Genomic DNA, 16126 nt, shown 5'->3' with positions numbered 1-16126 from the left:
CCGGAAGCTTACAAGAAATCCTGCTATGCCCTGCGACGAACCATCAAACAGGCAAAGCGTCAATACAGGGCTAAGATTGAATCACACTACACCGGCTCCGACGCTCGTCTTATGTGGCAGGGCTTGCAAACTATTACAGACTACAACGGGAAGCACAGCTGCGAGCTGCCCAGTGACACGAGCCTACCAGATGAGCTAAATTACTTCTATGCTCGCTTTGAGGCAAGCAACACTGAGGCATGCATGAGAGAATCAGCTGTTCCGGATGACTGTGTGATCACGCTCTCCGTAGACGACGTGAGTAAGACCTTTAAACAGGTCAACATACACAAGGCTGCGGGGCCAGACGGATTACAAGGTTGTGTGCTCCGGGCATGTGCTGAACAACTGGCAGGTGTCTTCACTGACATTTTCAACATGTCCCTGATTGAGTCTGTAATACCAACATGTTTCAAGCAGACCACCATAGTCCCTGTGCCGAAGAACACAAAGGCAACCTGTCTAAATGACTACAGACCCGTAGCACTCACGTCCGTAGCCATGAAGTGCTTTGAAACGTTTGTAATGGCTCACATCAACACCATTATTGCAGAAACCCTAGACCCACTCCAATTTGCATACCGCCCAAACAGATCCACAGATGCTGCAATCTCTGTTGCACTCCACACTGCCCTTTCCCACCTGGACAAAAGGAACACTTATGTGAGAATGCTATTCATTGACTACAGCTCAGCGTTCAATACTATAGTACCCTCAAAGCTCATCACTAAGCTAAGGATCCTGGGATTAAACACCTCCCTCTGCAACTGGATCCTGGACTTCCTGACGGGCCGCCCCCAGGTGGTGAGGGTAGGTAGCAACACATCTGCCACGCTGATCCTCAACACTGGAGCGCCACAGGGGTGCGTGCTCAGTCCCCTCCTGTACCCCCTGCTCACCCACAATTGCATGGCCAGGCACAACTCCAACACCATCATTAAGTTTGCAGACGACACAACAGTGGTAGGCCTGATCACAGACAATGACGAGACAGCCTATAGGGAGGAGGTCAGAGACCTGGCCATGTGGTGCCAGAATAACAAACTATCCCTCAACGTAACCAAGACTAAGGAGATAATTGTGGACTACAGGAAAGGGAGGACTGAGCACACCCCCATTCTCATGGGGCTGTAGTGGAGCAGGTTGAGAGCTTCAAGTTCCTCGGTGTCCACATCAACAACAAACTATCATGGTCCAAACACACCAAGACAGTCGTGAAGAGGGCACGACAATGCCTATTCCCCCTCAGGAAACTAGAAAGATTTGGCATGGGTCCTGAGATCCTCAAAAGGTTCTACAGCTGCAACATCGAGAGCATCCTGACTGTTTGCATGACTGCCTGGTACGGCAATTGCTCGGCCTCTGGCCGCCAGGCACTACAGAGTATAGTGCGTATGGCCCAGGACATCACTGGGGCTAAGCTGCCTGCCATCCAGGACCTCTATACCAGGCGGTGTCAGAGGAAGGTCCTAAAAATTGTCAACGACCCCAGCCACCCCAGTCATAGACTGTTCTCTCTACTTCCGCATGGCAAGCGGTACTGGAGTGCCAAGGACAAAAAGGCTTCTCAACAGTTTTTACCCCCAAGCCATAAGACTCCTGAACAGATAATCAAATGGCTACCTGGACTATTTGCATTGTATGCCCCCCCCGCAAACCCTCTTTTTACGTTGCTGCTACTCTCTGTTAATCATATATGCATAGTCACTTTAGCTATACATTCATGTACATACTACCTCAATTGGGCCGACCAACCAGTGCTCCTGCACGTTCGCTAACTGGGCTATCTGCATTGTGTCCCGCCACCCGCCAACCCCTCTTTTACGCTACTGCTACTCTCTGTTCATCATATATGCATAGTCACTTTAACCATATCTACATGTACATACTACCTCAATCAGCCTGACTAGCCGTTGTCTGTATGTAGCCTCACTACTTTTATAGCCTCGCTACTGTATATAGCCTGTCTTTTTACTGTTTTTATTTATTTACTTACCTATTGTTCACCTAACACCTTTTTTACACTATTGTTTAGAGCCTGTAAGTAAGCATTTCACTGTAACACCTGTTGTGTTCGGCGCACGTGACAAATAAACTTTGATTTGATTTGTCTCGAGGCTTAAACATCCTTCTTTAACCAGTCTCCTCCCCTTCATCGATACTGATTGAAGTAGATTTAACAGGTGATATCAATAAGGGATCATATCATAGCTTTCACCTGTATTCACATGGTCAGTCTATGTCATGTTTTGTACACTCGGTGTATAATAGAATTGTGGGTATATTTGTGGACAAAATTCTTACACAACCAAATGGTTAACTGACATATTCTAAAGCACCCACCATCACTGATACATCCATTACAGAACCTTCAGTGTGGATGGAGGAAATAAGAAATTAGGAGGGGGAAAATGGGGGAGGGGCGACAGAAAGACAGCTGGCACAGACTGCATGATGATGCTGTCTATGACGAAAGAGGGGGATGGGAGCAGATGACAGGTCCCTCCAGCACGTAGTCTAAGGTACAGTCAGTGCACCTATCCCTCGCTCCCTCCCACCTCTCTCTCGCGCTCTCTTTTTCTCGATCCATCTGTACCCTCCCTCCATCCTCTTCAAATGCATCACAGCCTCCTGCCGAGCCCTCGGCCACTGAAACACTCCGAGCCACGGTCATGTGACATCAGCCTCCAACCACTCTCCAAGGAGCACCGGCAAAAAGAGGGGAGTGTCTCTTTTCCCCCTCTCCTCCCTCCTTTGTCTCCCTCCCTCTCACTGAGTCAGACAGCAGGGTTGTGTGTCTGAAGCAAAGGCTCCATGGAGGGGAGATATCGTCTCTACCAGCGATACATTGCCTGAGAGAGACAGAAGAAAAAAGGATTCCCTTCTTTCTCTCCCTCGTTGAGGAACAGAGGATGAATGGAGAAGCGATGGACATGTCCCTGGAGTCATCATCCCCGGTGGTGGAGCAAGGCACCGTCGGGGGGGTGTCAGCGGCACCAGAACCGGCATCCACAGCAGCAGCCGGTAACGGCTCCCTGCCTCCTCCGCCCACCATGGCCCCGGCCATCCCGCCCTACGTCAAGCTTGGCCTCACCGTGGCCTACACTGTCTTCTACTCCCTCCTCTTTGCCTTCATCTATGCCCAGCTGTGGCTGGTGCTCCGATACCGCCACAAGCGCTTCAGCTACCAGACGGCATTCCTCTTCCTGTGTCTGCTGTGGGCCGCGCTGCGCGCCCTCCTCTTCTCCTTCTACTTCCGCGACTGCGTCACGGCCAACGCGCTGGGTCCCTTCACCTTCTGGCTGCTCTACTGCTTCCCCGTCTGCCTGCAGTTCTTCACGCTAAGCCTCATGAACCTCTACTGCGCCCAGGTGAGGGTGGGCTACCAGGGGCCACATTGAGGGAATGGGGGGTCTCAGGGGGCCACAAGGCCCAATCTGCCCTTTTTTTCAGTCTCAGTGTCTAGGTAGTAGTTCAGAGTATTAATATGAATATACATTGATGTGTGAGTGTTGTGTACACAGAATAGCTGTGGCCTGGAATTTCTGATTTTGCTGAAATGGTGGCATCCCCAATAAGGGGGATGTACAATCCTATGGGGAAATCTTCCCTAGAAGAGGTAAGTGGTAGGGGGGTGTGAAGGCAGTGGGGTGGAGGGTAAAGGTATGAAGGCCCGGCAAAGGAAGATTAGTCACGTTTTCCTTATTTAATAGCTTAGCACAGCCACCTCATTGTGCAATGTGCACACAGCATTTAGCAATTATATATTCATACAACTAGTTATTTACAATATATCATAGCGGGCATCGTGGTGAGGTGTGGGCAGTACAGGTCAGACAAGAAGTCATGCTGCTTTTAGATACACTGAACAAAAATATAAAACGCAACATGCAACAATTTGAAAGATTTGACTGAGTTACAGTTCATTTAAGGAAATCAGTCAAATGAAGTAAATTCAGTGGGCCCTAATCTATGGATTTCACATGACTGGGAGTATATATATATCTGTTGGTCACAAATTCCTTTAAAAAAAAGGGACGTGGATGAGAAAACCAGTCTAGTATGACCTCATGCACTGCGACACATCTTCTTCACATAGAGTTGATCAGGCTGTTGATTGTGGCATGTGGATATTGCCCCACTCCTCTTCGATGGCTGTGCAAAGTTGCTGGATATTGGCGGGAACTGGAAACGCTGTCGTATACGTTAGTCCAGAGCATCCCAAACATGCTCAATGGGTGACATGTCTGGTGAGTATGCAGGCCAAGGAAGAGCTGGGGTCATTTTCAGCTTTCAGGAATTGTGTACAGATCCTTGGGACATGGGGCCATCCATGCATTATCATGCTGAAACAGGAGGTGATCGTGGCGGATGAATGGCACGACAATGGGCCTCAGGATCTCGTCAGTGGCCTCAGGATCTCGTCTGTGCATTCAAATTGCCATTGATAAAATGCAATTGTGTTCGTTGTTCGTAGCTTATGCCTGCCCATACCATATCCCCACTGCCACCATAGGGCACTCTGTTCACAACTTTGACATCAGCAATCTATTCGCCCACAAGACGTCTGCCATCTGCACGGTACAGTTGAAACCGGGATTGATCCATGGAGAGCACGTGGTCTTCATGGACTTTACACGTGGTCTGCGGTTGTGAGGCAGATTGGATGTATGGCCAAATTCTCTAAAATGACATTGGAGGCGGCTTATGGTATTATTCAATTCTCTGGCAACAGCTCAGGTGGACATTCCTATAGTCAGCATGCCAACCGCACGCTGTGTTGTTTGACAAAACTGCATAGTTGAGAGTGCTCTATTTATTGTCGACAGCACAAGGTGCACAAGTGTAATTATGAAGCTGTTTAATCAGCTTCTTGATATGCCACACCTGTCAGGTGGATGGATTATCTTGGCAAAGGAGAAATGCTCACTAACATGGAGTAAGCAAATTTGTCCACAAAATTTGAGAGAAAAATGCTTTTCGTGCTAAAGATTTCTGGTATCTTTTATTTCAGCTCATGAAACCAACACTTTAGAATGTTGTGTTTATATTTTTGTTCAGTACAGATGATGAATCATTATCAGAGGCACGTAATTAAATGAGATTTTTTTCACATCAGCAGTTGTCCCAAAGTGCTTTACAGTTACCCGGCTTAGACCCTAAAGAGCAAGCAAAGCAGAAGCGAAAGCACAGGACAGGAAAAACTCTCTAGGAGGAAGGAAACCTAAAGAGGAACCCAGCTCAAAAGGGGTGGCCCACAATAGAGACTTACACAGCCGTTGCCTGCAGACGCCAGCAATCACACACTTGTTTGACATCCTCATGCCCACTGCTCTGTATAGAGAGCAATAATACATCTATTGGCAGCATTTGTCTCCCTTCACACATGACTATTAAAGATAATACAGTAGGGCCTCGCTTGTCTGCTGTTAACATCACGTCATGGTTTTAACTGATAAGAGGTTTGTCTACATGGCGAAAAAGGGGTCCAATTTGTTTGTATTTCTTCGGGATCCCTTCAAATGTATCTAATCTGGAGACAGAATTCATTCATGAACTGGTTCTTCAGCTGAGCGGCCACGTTGTTGATTGTTTGTTGTTGTTTTCTTGGGGGAAAATGTCCAAAGTGTAACTTGCTTTCTGATGTCACCCAAAACAGGTTTACTTCAAGGCAAAGTCCAAGTATACCCCAGAGCTCCTTAAATACAAGTAAGTGGACTGGGTTTACCCCTCTCTTCCTGTCCACATACAGGACCCTCACACATTTCAAAGGCTGTAACTAGGGCCCAGAAATTTCCATATCTTTCCTTCCATAGGCTCCCCCTCTATCTGGTCTTCTTGGCGGTCAGTTTTCTCTTCCTGGTGGTCAACCTGGCCTGTGCCCTGCTGGTTAAGATGACCGCCACCGAGGTCAAGACCATTGTCCTGGTCAGAGTCACCATCAACGATACGCTCTTTGTGCTCTGTGCCATCTCGCTGTCCGTCTGCCTTTACAAGGTGGCTAAGATGTCCCTGGCCAGCATATACCTCGAGTCCAAGGTAGGACCTCAGAACTTGTAGATCAGGGGCTGTATGTATCAAGCACCTCAGAGTAGGATTGCTGATCGAGGATCAGGTCTTGCCTGTCCATGCGATCCTAAATCAGCGCTCCTTCAATTGATAAATACAGCCTGACTTCCATTAAGATTGACTAAGTCTGCTTCATGCTTTTCTGAAAGTAGGACACAAAGTTTACTATTTTATTTAACGTCTTTGTGTATATTTTGGAGGTGGGAAAATGTGTGAACTCGGTAGCACTAAACGGTGAACCCTCCGTAAATACTAATGCTGATTGGTATCACGTTTCAGGGAAGACCCAGATGCAGACAGTGTCGAAGTAACAAAGGTTTATTACTAGAACAGGGGTCAGGCAAAATGACAGGTCAAGGGCAGGCAGAGGTCGGTATTCCAGATCAGAGTGCAAACCGTACAGAACGGCAGGCAGAGGTCAATAATCCAGTGAGATGGGACAAGGTACAGAATTGCAGGCAGGCTCAGGGTCAGGGCAGGCAGAATGGTCAAAACCGGGGGAAACTAGAAACAGACAGGAGCGAGAGAAAAACGCTGGTAGGCTTGACAAACAAAACGAACTGGCAACAGACAAAGGACATAGGTATAAATACACTGGGGATAATGGGGAAGATGGGTGACACCCGGAGGTGGGTGGAGACAAGCACAAAGACAGGTGAAACAGATCAGGGTGTGACAGAAAATAGTTCATCACCATGACCTCCCTCGCCATTGGTTGCAGGGAACGTCGGTGTGTCAGGTGACATTGATTGGCGTCCTGGTGGTTCTGCTGTACGCATCACGGGCCTGCTACAACTTGGTGGTGCTGGCTCTGACCGACATTGAGACCATCAACTCATTCGACTACGACTGGTACAACGTGTCTGACCAGGTAAGGATGACACGCTATCCCAGACACAGAATTAGGGAGAGAAGAGAGCGACAAAGAGAGAGAGAGACAGAGAGAAAAGAGAAAGTGACAGACACAAAACACAGCCTAACACCAACGATCCACAAATGAGGATCATCTGGAGGGATAAACACACAAATGCACACTCTCTCTCTGTGCAGGCTGACTTGAGGTCCACTCTGGGGGACGCTGGTTACATCGTGTTCGGGGTGATCCTCTTTGTCTGGGAACTGCTGCCAACCTCCCTGGTGGTTTTCTTCTTCAGGGTCCGCAGGCTGCCACAGGACAGGGTGAGTGTGTGCTCCGGTGACGAGGAGAAGCTTGGAAATGTTTGAATGATTTGTAAAAACACTTTCATTTAACCAGCCCGCTGTTTACCAGCTAGTTAGTTGTTTCAACAGTAAATACCTAATAATTGCATTGCACTTACACTTCGGTTTCATTGAGATTCATTGAAGCTAGCATCACTATTTAAGCTAATACCATTTGACTCCAGTTAGTTACCAATTGTGTTCAATTCTGAGATAAGTACCAGAAAGTGTCCGTTGCTACCACATAGTTTCTTAGTGAAAACACCAGGTAAGTACCAGCTTAAACTGGGCTCTTAAATAAAGCGTTACCGATTTCTTTATCTTATTCGGTACGCTCTGTCTTTGCAGAGTGGATCAGGGATCCCAAACCACGTGCTCTCTTCCAGAGGTTACTTCTTTGACAACCCCCGTCGGTACGACAGCGACGATGACCTGGCGTGGAGCATCCCTCCTCAGAACAACTCAGCAAGGTACAGTAGTGTCAAGACGGGTATAGGTTACTTTCAAGTATGTTTTAGATTTAAAAGATATACTGAAAGATAACTACACTGAACCAAAATATAAACAACATGTAAAGGGTTGGTTTCATGAACTGAAATAAAAGATCTCAGAAATGTTCTATTCGCACCAAAACCTTATTTCTCTCAAATGTTGTGCACAAATTTGTTTACATCCCTGTTAGTGAGCATTTCTCCTTTGCCAAGATAATCCATCCACTTGACAGGTGTGTCATCTCAAGAAGCTGACTAAACAGCATGATCATTACACAGGTTCACCTTTTGCTGGGAGAATTGAATGTTAATTTCTATACCATAAGCCGCCTCTAATGTTGTTTTAGAGAATTTGGCAGTATGTCCAACAGGCCTCATAAATGCAGACCATGTGTGTGGCGATGGGGTTATGGTATGGGCAGGCATAAGCTACAGAAAACAAACACAATTGCATTTTATCGATGGCAATTTGAATGCACAAAAATGCTTTGAGATCCTGGAGGTCTATTGTGAGGCCCATTGTTTTTTTAAAAAGGTTATCAGTGAAAAACCGATGCATATCTGTATTCCCAGTCATGTGAAATCCTTAGAGATTGGGGCTTAAGGAATTTATTTCAATTGACCGATTTCCTCATGAATTGTAACTCAGTAAAATTTATGAAATTGTTGCATGTTGCGTTTATATTTTTTGTTCAGTATAATAATAGTAACTCAAAGATTTGTTTATCTTTTGTGCCATAGCCTAGTTACAGACTGCTACGACTGGGGCAGCCGCAACAGCAGTTTCACTGTACAAACGGGGACGGACGAACAACGGTTGGCACCGGTGACGGGAGAGCTCCATCCATACTGAGACTTAACAAGTCCAGGGTAGGGGGTCAATTCCATTTCAATTCATTCAAATTCAGAATTTTCCAAATTGAAAAGCAAAAAAAATGGTATTGACCCTAACTCTGAACCAGTCCACACTGCACTGTACAGCACCGCAATGCACTTTGTAAACTTTGACACTTCTTGACAGCATCTGTATTTTGTCCATCATCAGCCACCATATTGCATTAGTCACTTAGTGATAATGTAGACCAGTGGTTCCAAAACTATTTCACTCGGGGCCCCCCTTCCATCATTGGGGAACATCCCGTTAGCCGACATGGGCTAGTTGATCTGGACATTTCTGACAAGTTATAAAATAGCGCTAAGGTATTCAATGACTGACATGACAAGAGGAAAACTGATGATACACTACTCAAAATTGTGTCTTGTGCATTCTACTATAACAACTTTCAAAAGTAAGTTGAAAGTCAGACTGAGTTCCTTAAAAAAAAAAAAAAAATGTTTTTTTAAAACTCTGCATCCCCCTATCGACCACCCCACAGTTTGGGAACCAGCTAGACATTGTAGAAAGTCATCTAGAAAACCTGTGAAATAAACCCATATTATAAGCTAGCACTAAGTCATGCACAAACATATACATCAAGGTAGTTGACCTTAGACACTATCAATATACTAAAGCCTGTATAGAACAATGACACAAATAAACAAAATCATGTCATATCTATATCCACAGTAAATATGACTATGAACATACATTAATTTATTGGCGGTGTGATGGTGAAAAAGATGGATTCTATATTTCTAACAGGAAGTTTTTAATGTAATGGAGAAAGTTTCACTGATCAGATGCTCTATTTATTTGTCTGCTTTTCTGTCTGTGGATGTATCGTGATCGGTATTGACACATAACCATGAATAAAAGGACATTTGGGGTGTGACACTCAATGTGAGGAGATCCTACTGTTCTTGATTTAGTCACTAGATGAAACTGAATTGTACCCCAACATTGTCTACAATTTACTTTATGATAGGAAAGGTCAGAACAAGTCCCAATAACAGAACCCTTTTCATGGTTTATTGGTAAAAATGACTTACAAATATTAAATTAAGCGTATGGAGCAGGTGTATTCACATTTTACCTTACGAGGTCCAGAGCCTGCTGGTTTTCTATTCTACCTGAATTAATTGCACCCACTTAGTGTCCCAGGTCTAACTCAGTCCCTGATTAAGGGGGAACAATGAAAAAACCCACAGTGGAACTGGTTTTGAGGTCCCGAGTTGAGTTTGAGAGGTATATAGTATACCTTTCTGTTACGGTGAGGTCAAATAGTATTGTTCTGAAAGTGTTTATACATAATGGATCATGGTAAAAATCTGAAAAAGATGCATAAAAAGTTTTGAATGACAACCAGAAATATTTATTCCTCTGTTCAAATAAATATAATCAAACAAGAATACACAGCAATACAGGTGCAACTAATTATATAATCATACAGCTTTGAAAAAAGTTCTGTCATTTTCCTTTTACAAATAGTACAGCTTTCTGGGTATTCTGAATATGTTAAAGGCAGAGATAGGAGAACGCAGAAGAGCGTGGAGATCATTGGAGACAAAATGGTGAATTTCATCCAAGAAAGCAGGCTCAAGCTTTTTAAGAAAAATGTCAAAACAATTTTTTGGAACTTTTAAGGCAGACAAGTGGATTGCACAGGACGTTCTGGGGTTTTAGAAAGCATGCGAGGCCCAGACAGACACACACGCTTTTCCTCTAAGATAAAATATTATCTTGTCTATTTCCTTCATTTTAAGCAAAGGAACAGCTTGTTCAATCTCCGTAGCATTCACATTCACATTCACGACGACATTAGCGTTGCTCTTTATGTTAGCATAAGCGTTAGCTAGCTAGCACTTGACTCAAATCCTACTTACTGGACCCCATGTCTACATTTGTTTGAGATTTTCTTTTACAAAAATGTGATACAAAGTACTACCCAGGTATTGTCTGGCTACCAATAGTTTGATCTTTACACATAAGGCAAACCTCACTTGCAACATTTTCTAACCAATGTTACCGAAGGGGTTGATGATGCACAAACTAAAAACTTATATGGTGGAAAAACTCCAAATGTGCTTTGACATGATAGAAAAGAAAAAAGGCAACAGAAAATCTTTGGTCCACATGGTGAAATACCTACTTCAGACAGAAATCAAACATGTAGTGTGTGGAACGTTAGGGCTGTTTTCCTAAAGAAGTTAAACACGCTTCATGTTATGTTTCCTTGCCACGATACTAACGAGAATCGCCATACTGATATCGTCCCAGTCCTGAAGGGCATGACAGTATAAAAAGGTTGTGTGACGTTAAATGCCATTACGTGTATCCATTTTGAATCGATTTACATGGCAAGCTCACCAAGTCACCCCAGTGAACTTGACCATCACGGGGGAACAAACCCCCACTGCTTGTTTCGAGTTGCTTCTTGTCACACCATTGGCTACATTCTCCATTATACTTTAACAGTACTCTTCTCCAACATGGCAGCTTCACAGCATGACAGCTTATTTAAGTGAACTATGAAACAAATACTGGCGTGGCTTTTCATTGCCATGGAAACACCTCTTACACATTTGGGATTGCCATCACCCTGGCTCGTCTCGACTTTCATAAAACCAATAAAATAAGAATAAAACACCAGGAACCGTTCTGCCACCAAATAGAATAGGTATGAGAAAAGTAAATGCAAGCGTATCGTGGCCAACAGATACCCAATCTGTAAATTGTTCTTTTTTTTCACATTTAAATGAGGCTTTATATAATATGATGCGCAGAAAGACTGGATTGCCAAATGGAGATGTTAAAACACCCCTTAAACAGCACAGTTAAATGCACAGACAAAAGCAAAAGCAGACATAGTCGCTCACATAGGCGTTCTTTCAACCGATGCACTAACTCACACAGAGAAAAAGGTTACACCTCTAGGATAGGAAAAAGCAGCTGCGCTTATCAAGTTTATGCTCGTAAAAGTACGGAATGAATTCTAGTTCTCGTTATCCCTAGTTCTCGTTATCATTTAGCTGCAACTGGCGATCAACGACAAACAAGTATTCTCACACACACACACACACACACACACACACACACACACACACACACACACACACACACACACACACACACACACACACACACACACACACACACACACACACACACACACACACACACACACACACACACCTTCAATAACACACTCGCACAGACACACACCCACACTCACTCAAGGATGGGTTTAGCTCACAACCAATATGCCTGACATAGTGTACACTTTCATCCACAAAAGTAGTAACAATGAAAGGAAACAGAGGTACAGATTTCTCAGACTTAAGAGTGTCGTTGCTCTCTGGAAAGGAAGAGGAGAGAAGGAGAGTTGTACATAGAGGAAGAAGGAAGGAGGAGGGGATGGGGGTTCAGTGTCGATCCTGAAGTCCCTGAACTTGATCTTATTCTGGGGAGGAATAAGACTATTGCAGTTCCCTCTGGGTTGGCTCCACCTGGTGGCCGGGAGGTGGTAGTGCTGTTGGGGGGGTGTTACCTCTTCTCCTTCAGCAAGGCGCGGAAACTATGGAGCTGGTGGATGCTTGTGGAGAGCCTAGGGGGAGAAACAGAGAAGGGGGAGGAGTTGGGGAGAGAAAGAGATTGTGAAACTATTTATGACAATGTATGCAATATTTACTAAATGTATGTCATGCTAATAGTAATTTGAAATTGTGAGACAGAGAAAGAGCGAGTGAGAACGAGTTTGATGCTAACATTACTTGAATCACCGGTCATGAGGCCAACTGTGTTCATTACGCACCAAAGGGAACAAAAGGGACTGAAACGGAAGGACTACCTGGATTTGTCCAGCATGAAATGGTCATTTTCATTTTCCGTTTTAAAACGTTTTCCAATTGTGTGCTCTAATGAACACCACCCATTTACCAAAGCAGTAGTATCAACCATAAAGACACAATGTGTATAAAAGTGGTATTAACCTCCCAAAGCCATTGAGCAAGGCCACTATCTCCTGGCGTGTCAGCTGGAAACCCTTAGAGGGGCTGTGTTCCGGCAGGTTCTTGATCTCCTTCTCAGAGAAGAGGATCTTCAACGCCGTGCCCAGCCCTTGGGTCTGCAATGGGAGGGTTGGGGGAGCCATGGGTTAATCATGTGAGAAAGCCTGAGATCTCACACACGCCAATCCATGATCCCATGTGGTTTATTGGCAACAAGGTTTCATGAGCGTATAATTTAAATGTTTCTCAATCCTGGTCCTGCACACTTTTGATTAAACTAATCAACTCATCATCAAGCCTTTGATTAGCGGAATCAGGTGTGTTATTGTTAGGGCAAAAACAAAAATGTTCCCTGAGTCCCCAGGACCAGGACTGGAAAACACTGACCTAAGGGCCGAAATCGCAGCAGTTTGGTGGCACCTTAATTGGGGAGGACAGTTTTGTGGTAATGACTGGAACGGAATAAGAGAAAAGGCAACAAATACATCAAACACATGGTTTCCAGGTGTTTTATGCCATTCTATTTGCGCCATTCCGGTCATTATTATGCGTCGTGGCTTGTGGCTAAAACATTGTCACCCCATAAACCACATGGGAGCGTGGATTTCAATGTGCGGAGTGGAGTCTCTTTTTACCTTATGAAAATATTTGATATCCAGCAAATGCTCAGAAACATTGGATGTGGATACTGGTATGTAATATTTAAATGCATCATCAGATCGAACATTGTCCCACGATATAGGGTACAATTCCATATCGTTTCTTCCTCTTGACTGTACTCAAAATCCATTGGTTTTGGTTATTCTCCTAAGGGTATTGTTACTGCTTATAAATGGTGCCCCTGTGTTATGTGCCGGGATCCATTTGAAATCAGAGAAGTATTCTTTTAGTTCAATCTTCATACATCAAGAATTTAAGATATATTTTCTACAGTATGTATTAAACTGAAGGAAGTTGCACTGTAATTTGCAAATTAACTAAATAACACTGATATGCAGAGAAATGAAAAATTGTCTGACCACATCGACAAATAGCACTGCCTGCCCACTTATTGCATAACAGCTAACTACTGCACAGCAAAACGGGTAACTATCGCTAAAAATAACCACGTGTCCACAGGAGGCAGGACAAGAGTCCCAAAATGGCATACCTGTAGCTTCCCCCAGAGTCGACATTTACTGCAGCCCACACAGTCCATGATCCGGGAAATGTTTTTAAAATGTAGCCGGAATTCTTCCTGGGAAAACAGGGAGAGAGAGAGAGGCGGGAATGTTTCAGGCTTTGCTTCCTGTGGGGGTACGAGTTAGGCTCAATGTGGATAAATAGCCTGCAAACACCTGCATTCATTCAGTATAATTTGAACAGATTTAGTCAATCAGTGCGGCTGAGGAATCAAACACACATACACTCGCACCAAGTCAGTTGTCATTAGCTTTTAGCTTAGCTATTATGACTTCATGTCAGCCTTAGAAGATGGCGCTGGAGGGGATGGCTGCCTTTTTATGGGCTCTTAAACAACATTGCTATTTGTTTGTAACTTATTTTGTACATAATGTTGCTGCTACAGTCTCTTATGACCGAAAAGAGCTTCTGGACATCAGAACAGCGATTACTCACCTTGAACTGGGCAAATAATTTTTCTTGAATGAGTCAGACGAGAGGGATTTACTCCACACACCTGAACAGGCCCTCATCCCTATCATTCACAGGAGAAAGAGACTAAGGAGATCGGGGTGCCTTGTGAGGATCTGGCAACGAGCGGCTAATCTGCCTTTGCCATCGGTACTATTGGCCAACGTACAATCACTGGATAATAAAGTGGACAAACTACAAGCATGTATATCCTACCAACAGGATATTAAAAACAAATATCTTACGTTCCACCGAGCCGTTGTTGAACGACAACATGAATAACATACAGCTGACGGGTTATACACTGTATCGGCAGGATAGAACAGCAGCCTCTGGTAAGACAAGGGGTGGCGGTCTAAGTATATTTGTAAACAACAGCTGGTGCACAATATCTAAGGAAGTTTCAAGGTTTTGCTGAGGTAGAGTATCTCATGATGTACACCACACCATCTGCCAAGAGAGTTAATCTATATTCTTTGTAGCCCTCTATTTACTAAGACAGCACTCAATGGGCTGTATACGGCCATAATCAAACAGGAAAATTCTCATCCAGAGATGGCGCTCCAAGTGGCTGGGGACTTTAATGCAGGGAAACTTAAATCCGTTCTACCTTATTTCTACCAGCATGTCACATGTGCAACCAGAGGAAAAACAACTTATAACCCAAAAGCTTATAAGAAATCACGCTATGCCCTCCGACGAGCCATCAAACAGGCAAAGCATCAATACAGGACTAAGATCGAATTGTACAACACTGGCTCCAACACTCGTCGGATGTGGCAGGGCTTGCAAACTATTACAGACTACAAAGGGAAGCACAGCCAAGAGCTGCCCAGTGACACAAGCCTACCAGATGAGCAAAATTAATTATATGCTCGCTTCGAGGCAACTAACACTGAAACATGGATGAGAGCATCAGCTGTTCCGGACAACTGTGTGATTACGCTCTCCGCAGCCGATGTAAGTAAGACCTTTAAACAGATCAACATTCATAAGGTAGCAGGGCCAGACGGATTACCAGGACGTGTACTCCGGCAATGCGCTGAAAAACTGGCAAGTGTCTTCACTGACATTTTCAACCTCTCCCTGTCTAAGTCCGTAATACCAACATGTTTCAAGCAGACCACCATAGTCCCTGTCCCCAAGAACACTAAGGTAACCTGCCTAAATGACTACTGATCCGTAGCACTCACATTTGTAGCTCTGAAGTGCTTTGAAAGGCTGGTCATGGCTCACAAACATTATTATCGCAGAAACCCTAAAACTACTCCAATTTGCATACCGCCCCAACAGATGACACAATCTCTATTGCACTCCACACTGCCCTTTCACACCTGGATAAAAGGAACACCTATGTGAGAATGTTATTCTTCGACTACAGCTCAGCATTCAACACCATAGTGCCCTCAAAGCTCATCACTAAGTTAACGACCCTGGCACTAAACACATCTCTCTGCAACTGGATCCTGAACTTCCTGACGGGCCGCCCCCAGGTGGTAAGGGTACACATCCGCCACGCTGATCCTCAACACAAGGGCCCCTCAGGGGTGCGTGCTCAGTCCCCTCCTGTACTCCTTGTTCACTCATGACTGCACAGCCAGGCACGACTCAAGCACCATAATTAAGTTTGCCGAAGACACAACAGTGTTAGGCCTGATCAACGACAACGACAAGACAGCCTATAGGGAGGAGGTCAGAGACCTGGCCGTGTGGTGCCAGGACAACAACCTCTCCCTCAACATGATCAAGACAAAGGAGGACCGAGCACGCCCCCATTCGCATCGACAGGGCTGTAGAGGAGCAGGCTG

At 44.7% G+C, this 16126-nt stretch overlaps 2 protein-coding genes across 3 annotated transcripts in view; one reads left to right on the top strand and one right to left on the bottom strand.

Annotated features, from left to right (window-relative positions):
* Nucleotides 1-2657: 2657 nt before the first annotated feature.
* LOC124015288 (G protein-coupled receptor 137Ba-like) lies at nucleotides 2658-9586 on the top strand. The gene is made up of 7 exons (XM_046330427.1): nucleotides 2658-3410; nucleotides 5699-5748; nucleotides 5856-6078; nucleotides 6830-6979; nucleotides 7159-7287; nucleotides 7657-7778; nucleotides 8541-9586. The coding sequence occupies exons 1-7, from the start codon at nucleotides 2952-2954 to the stop codon at nucleotides 8650-8652; spliced, it is 1245 nt and encodes a 414-aa protein (XP_046186383.1). The 5' UTR covers nucleotides 2658-2951; the 3' UTR covers nucleotides 8653-9586.
* A 442-nt stretch (nucleotides 9587-10028) lies between these two features.
* The window catches only part of LOC124015287 (ERO1-like protein beta), a 32007-nt gene continuing 25909 nt past the window's right edge, over nucleotides 10029-16126 (bottom strand). For both annotated transcript variants that reach the window (XM_046330425.1, XM_046330426.1), the window contains exons 14-16: nucleotides 13837-13923; nucleotides 12669-12802; nucleotides 10029-12283 (exon numbers count right to left, since the gene is read on the bottom strand). In XM_046330425.1, coding sequence (XP_046186381.1) covers nucleotides 12223-12283; nucleotides 12669-12802; nucleotides 13837-13923 — 282 coding nt within the window. In that variant the 3' untranslated portion in view covers nucleotides 10029-12222. The remainder of the gene's footprint in view (nucleotides 12284-12668; nucleotides 12803-13836; nucleotides 13924-16126) is intronic.

The sequence above is a fragment of the Oncorhynchus gorbuscha genome, linkage group LG26, assembly GCF_021184085.1.
Source record: "Oncorhynchus gorbuscha isolate QuinsamMale2020 ecotype Even-year linkage group LG26, OgorEven_v1.0, whole genome shotgun sequence".
Lineage (NCBI taxonomy): Eukaryota > Metazoa > Chordata > Actinopteri > Salmoniformes > Salmonidae > Oncorhynchus > Oncorhynchus gorbuscha.
Note: the sequence above shows the minus strand (reverse complement) of the source record. Positions and strands in the feature narration are given on the sequence as shown.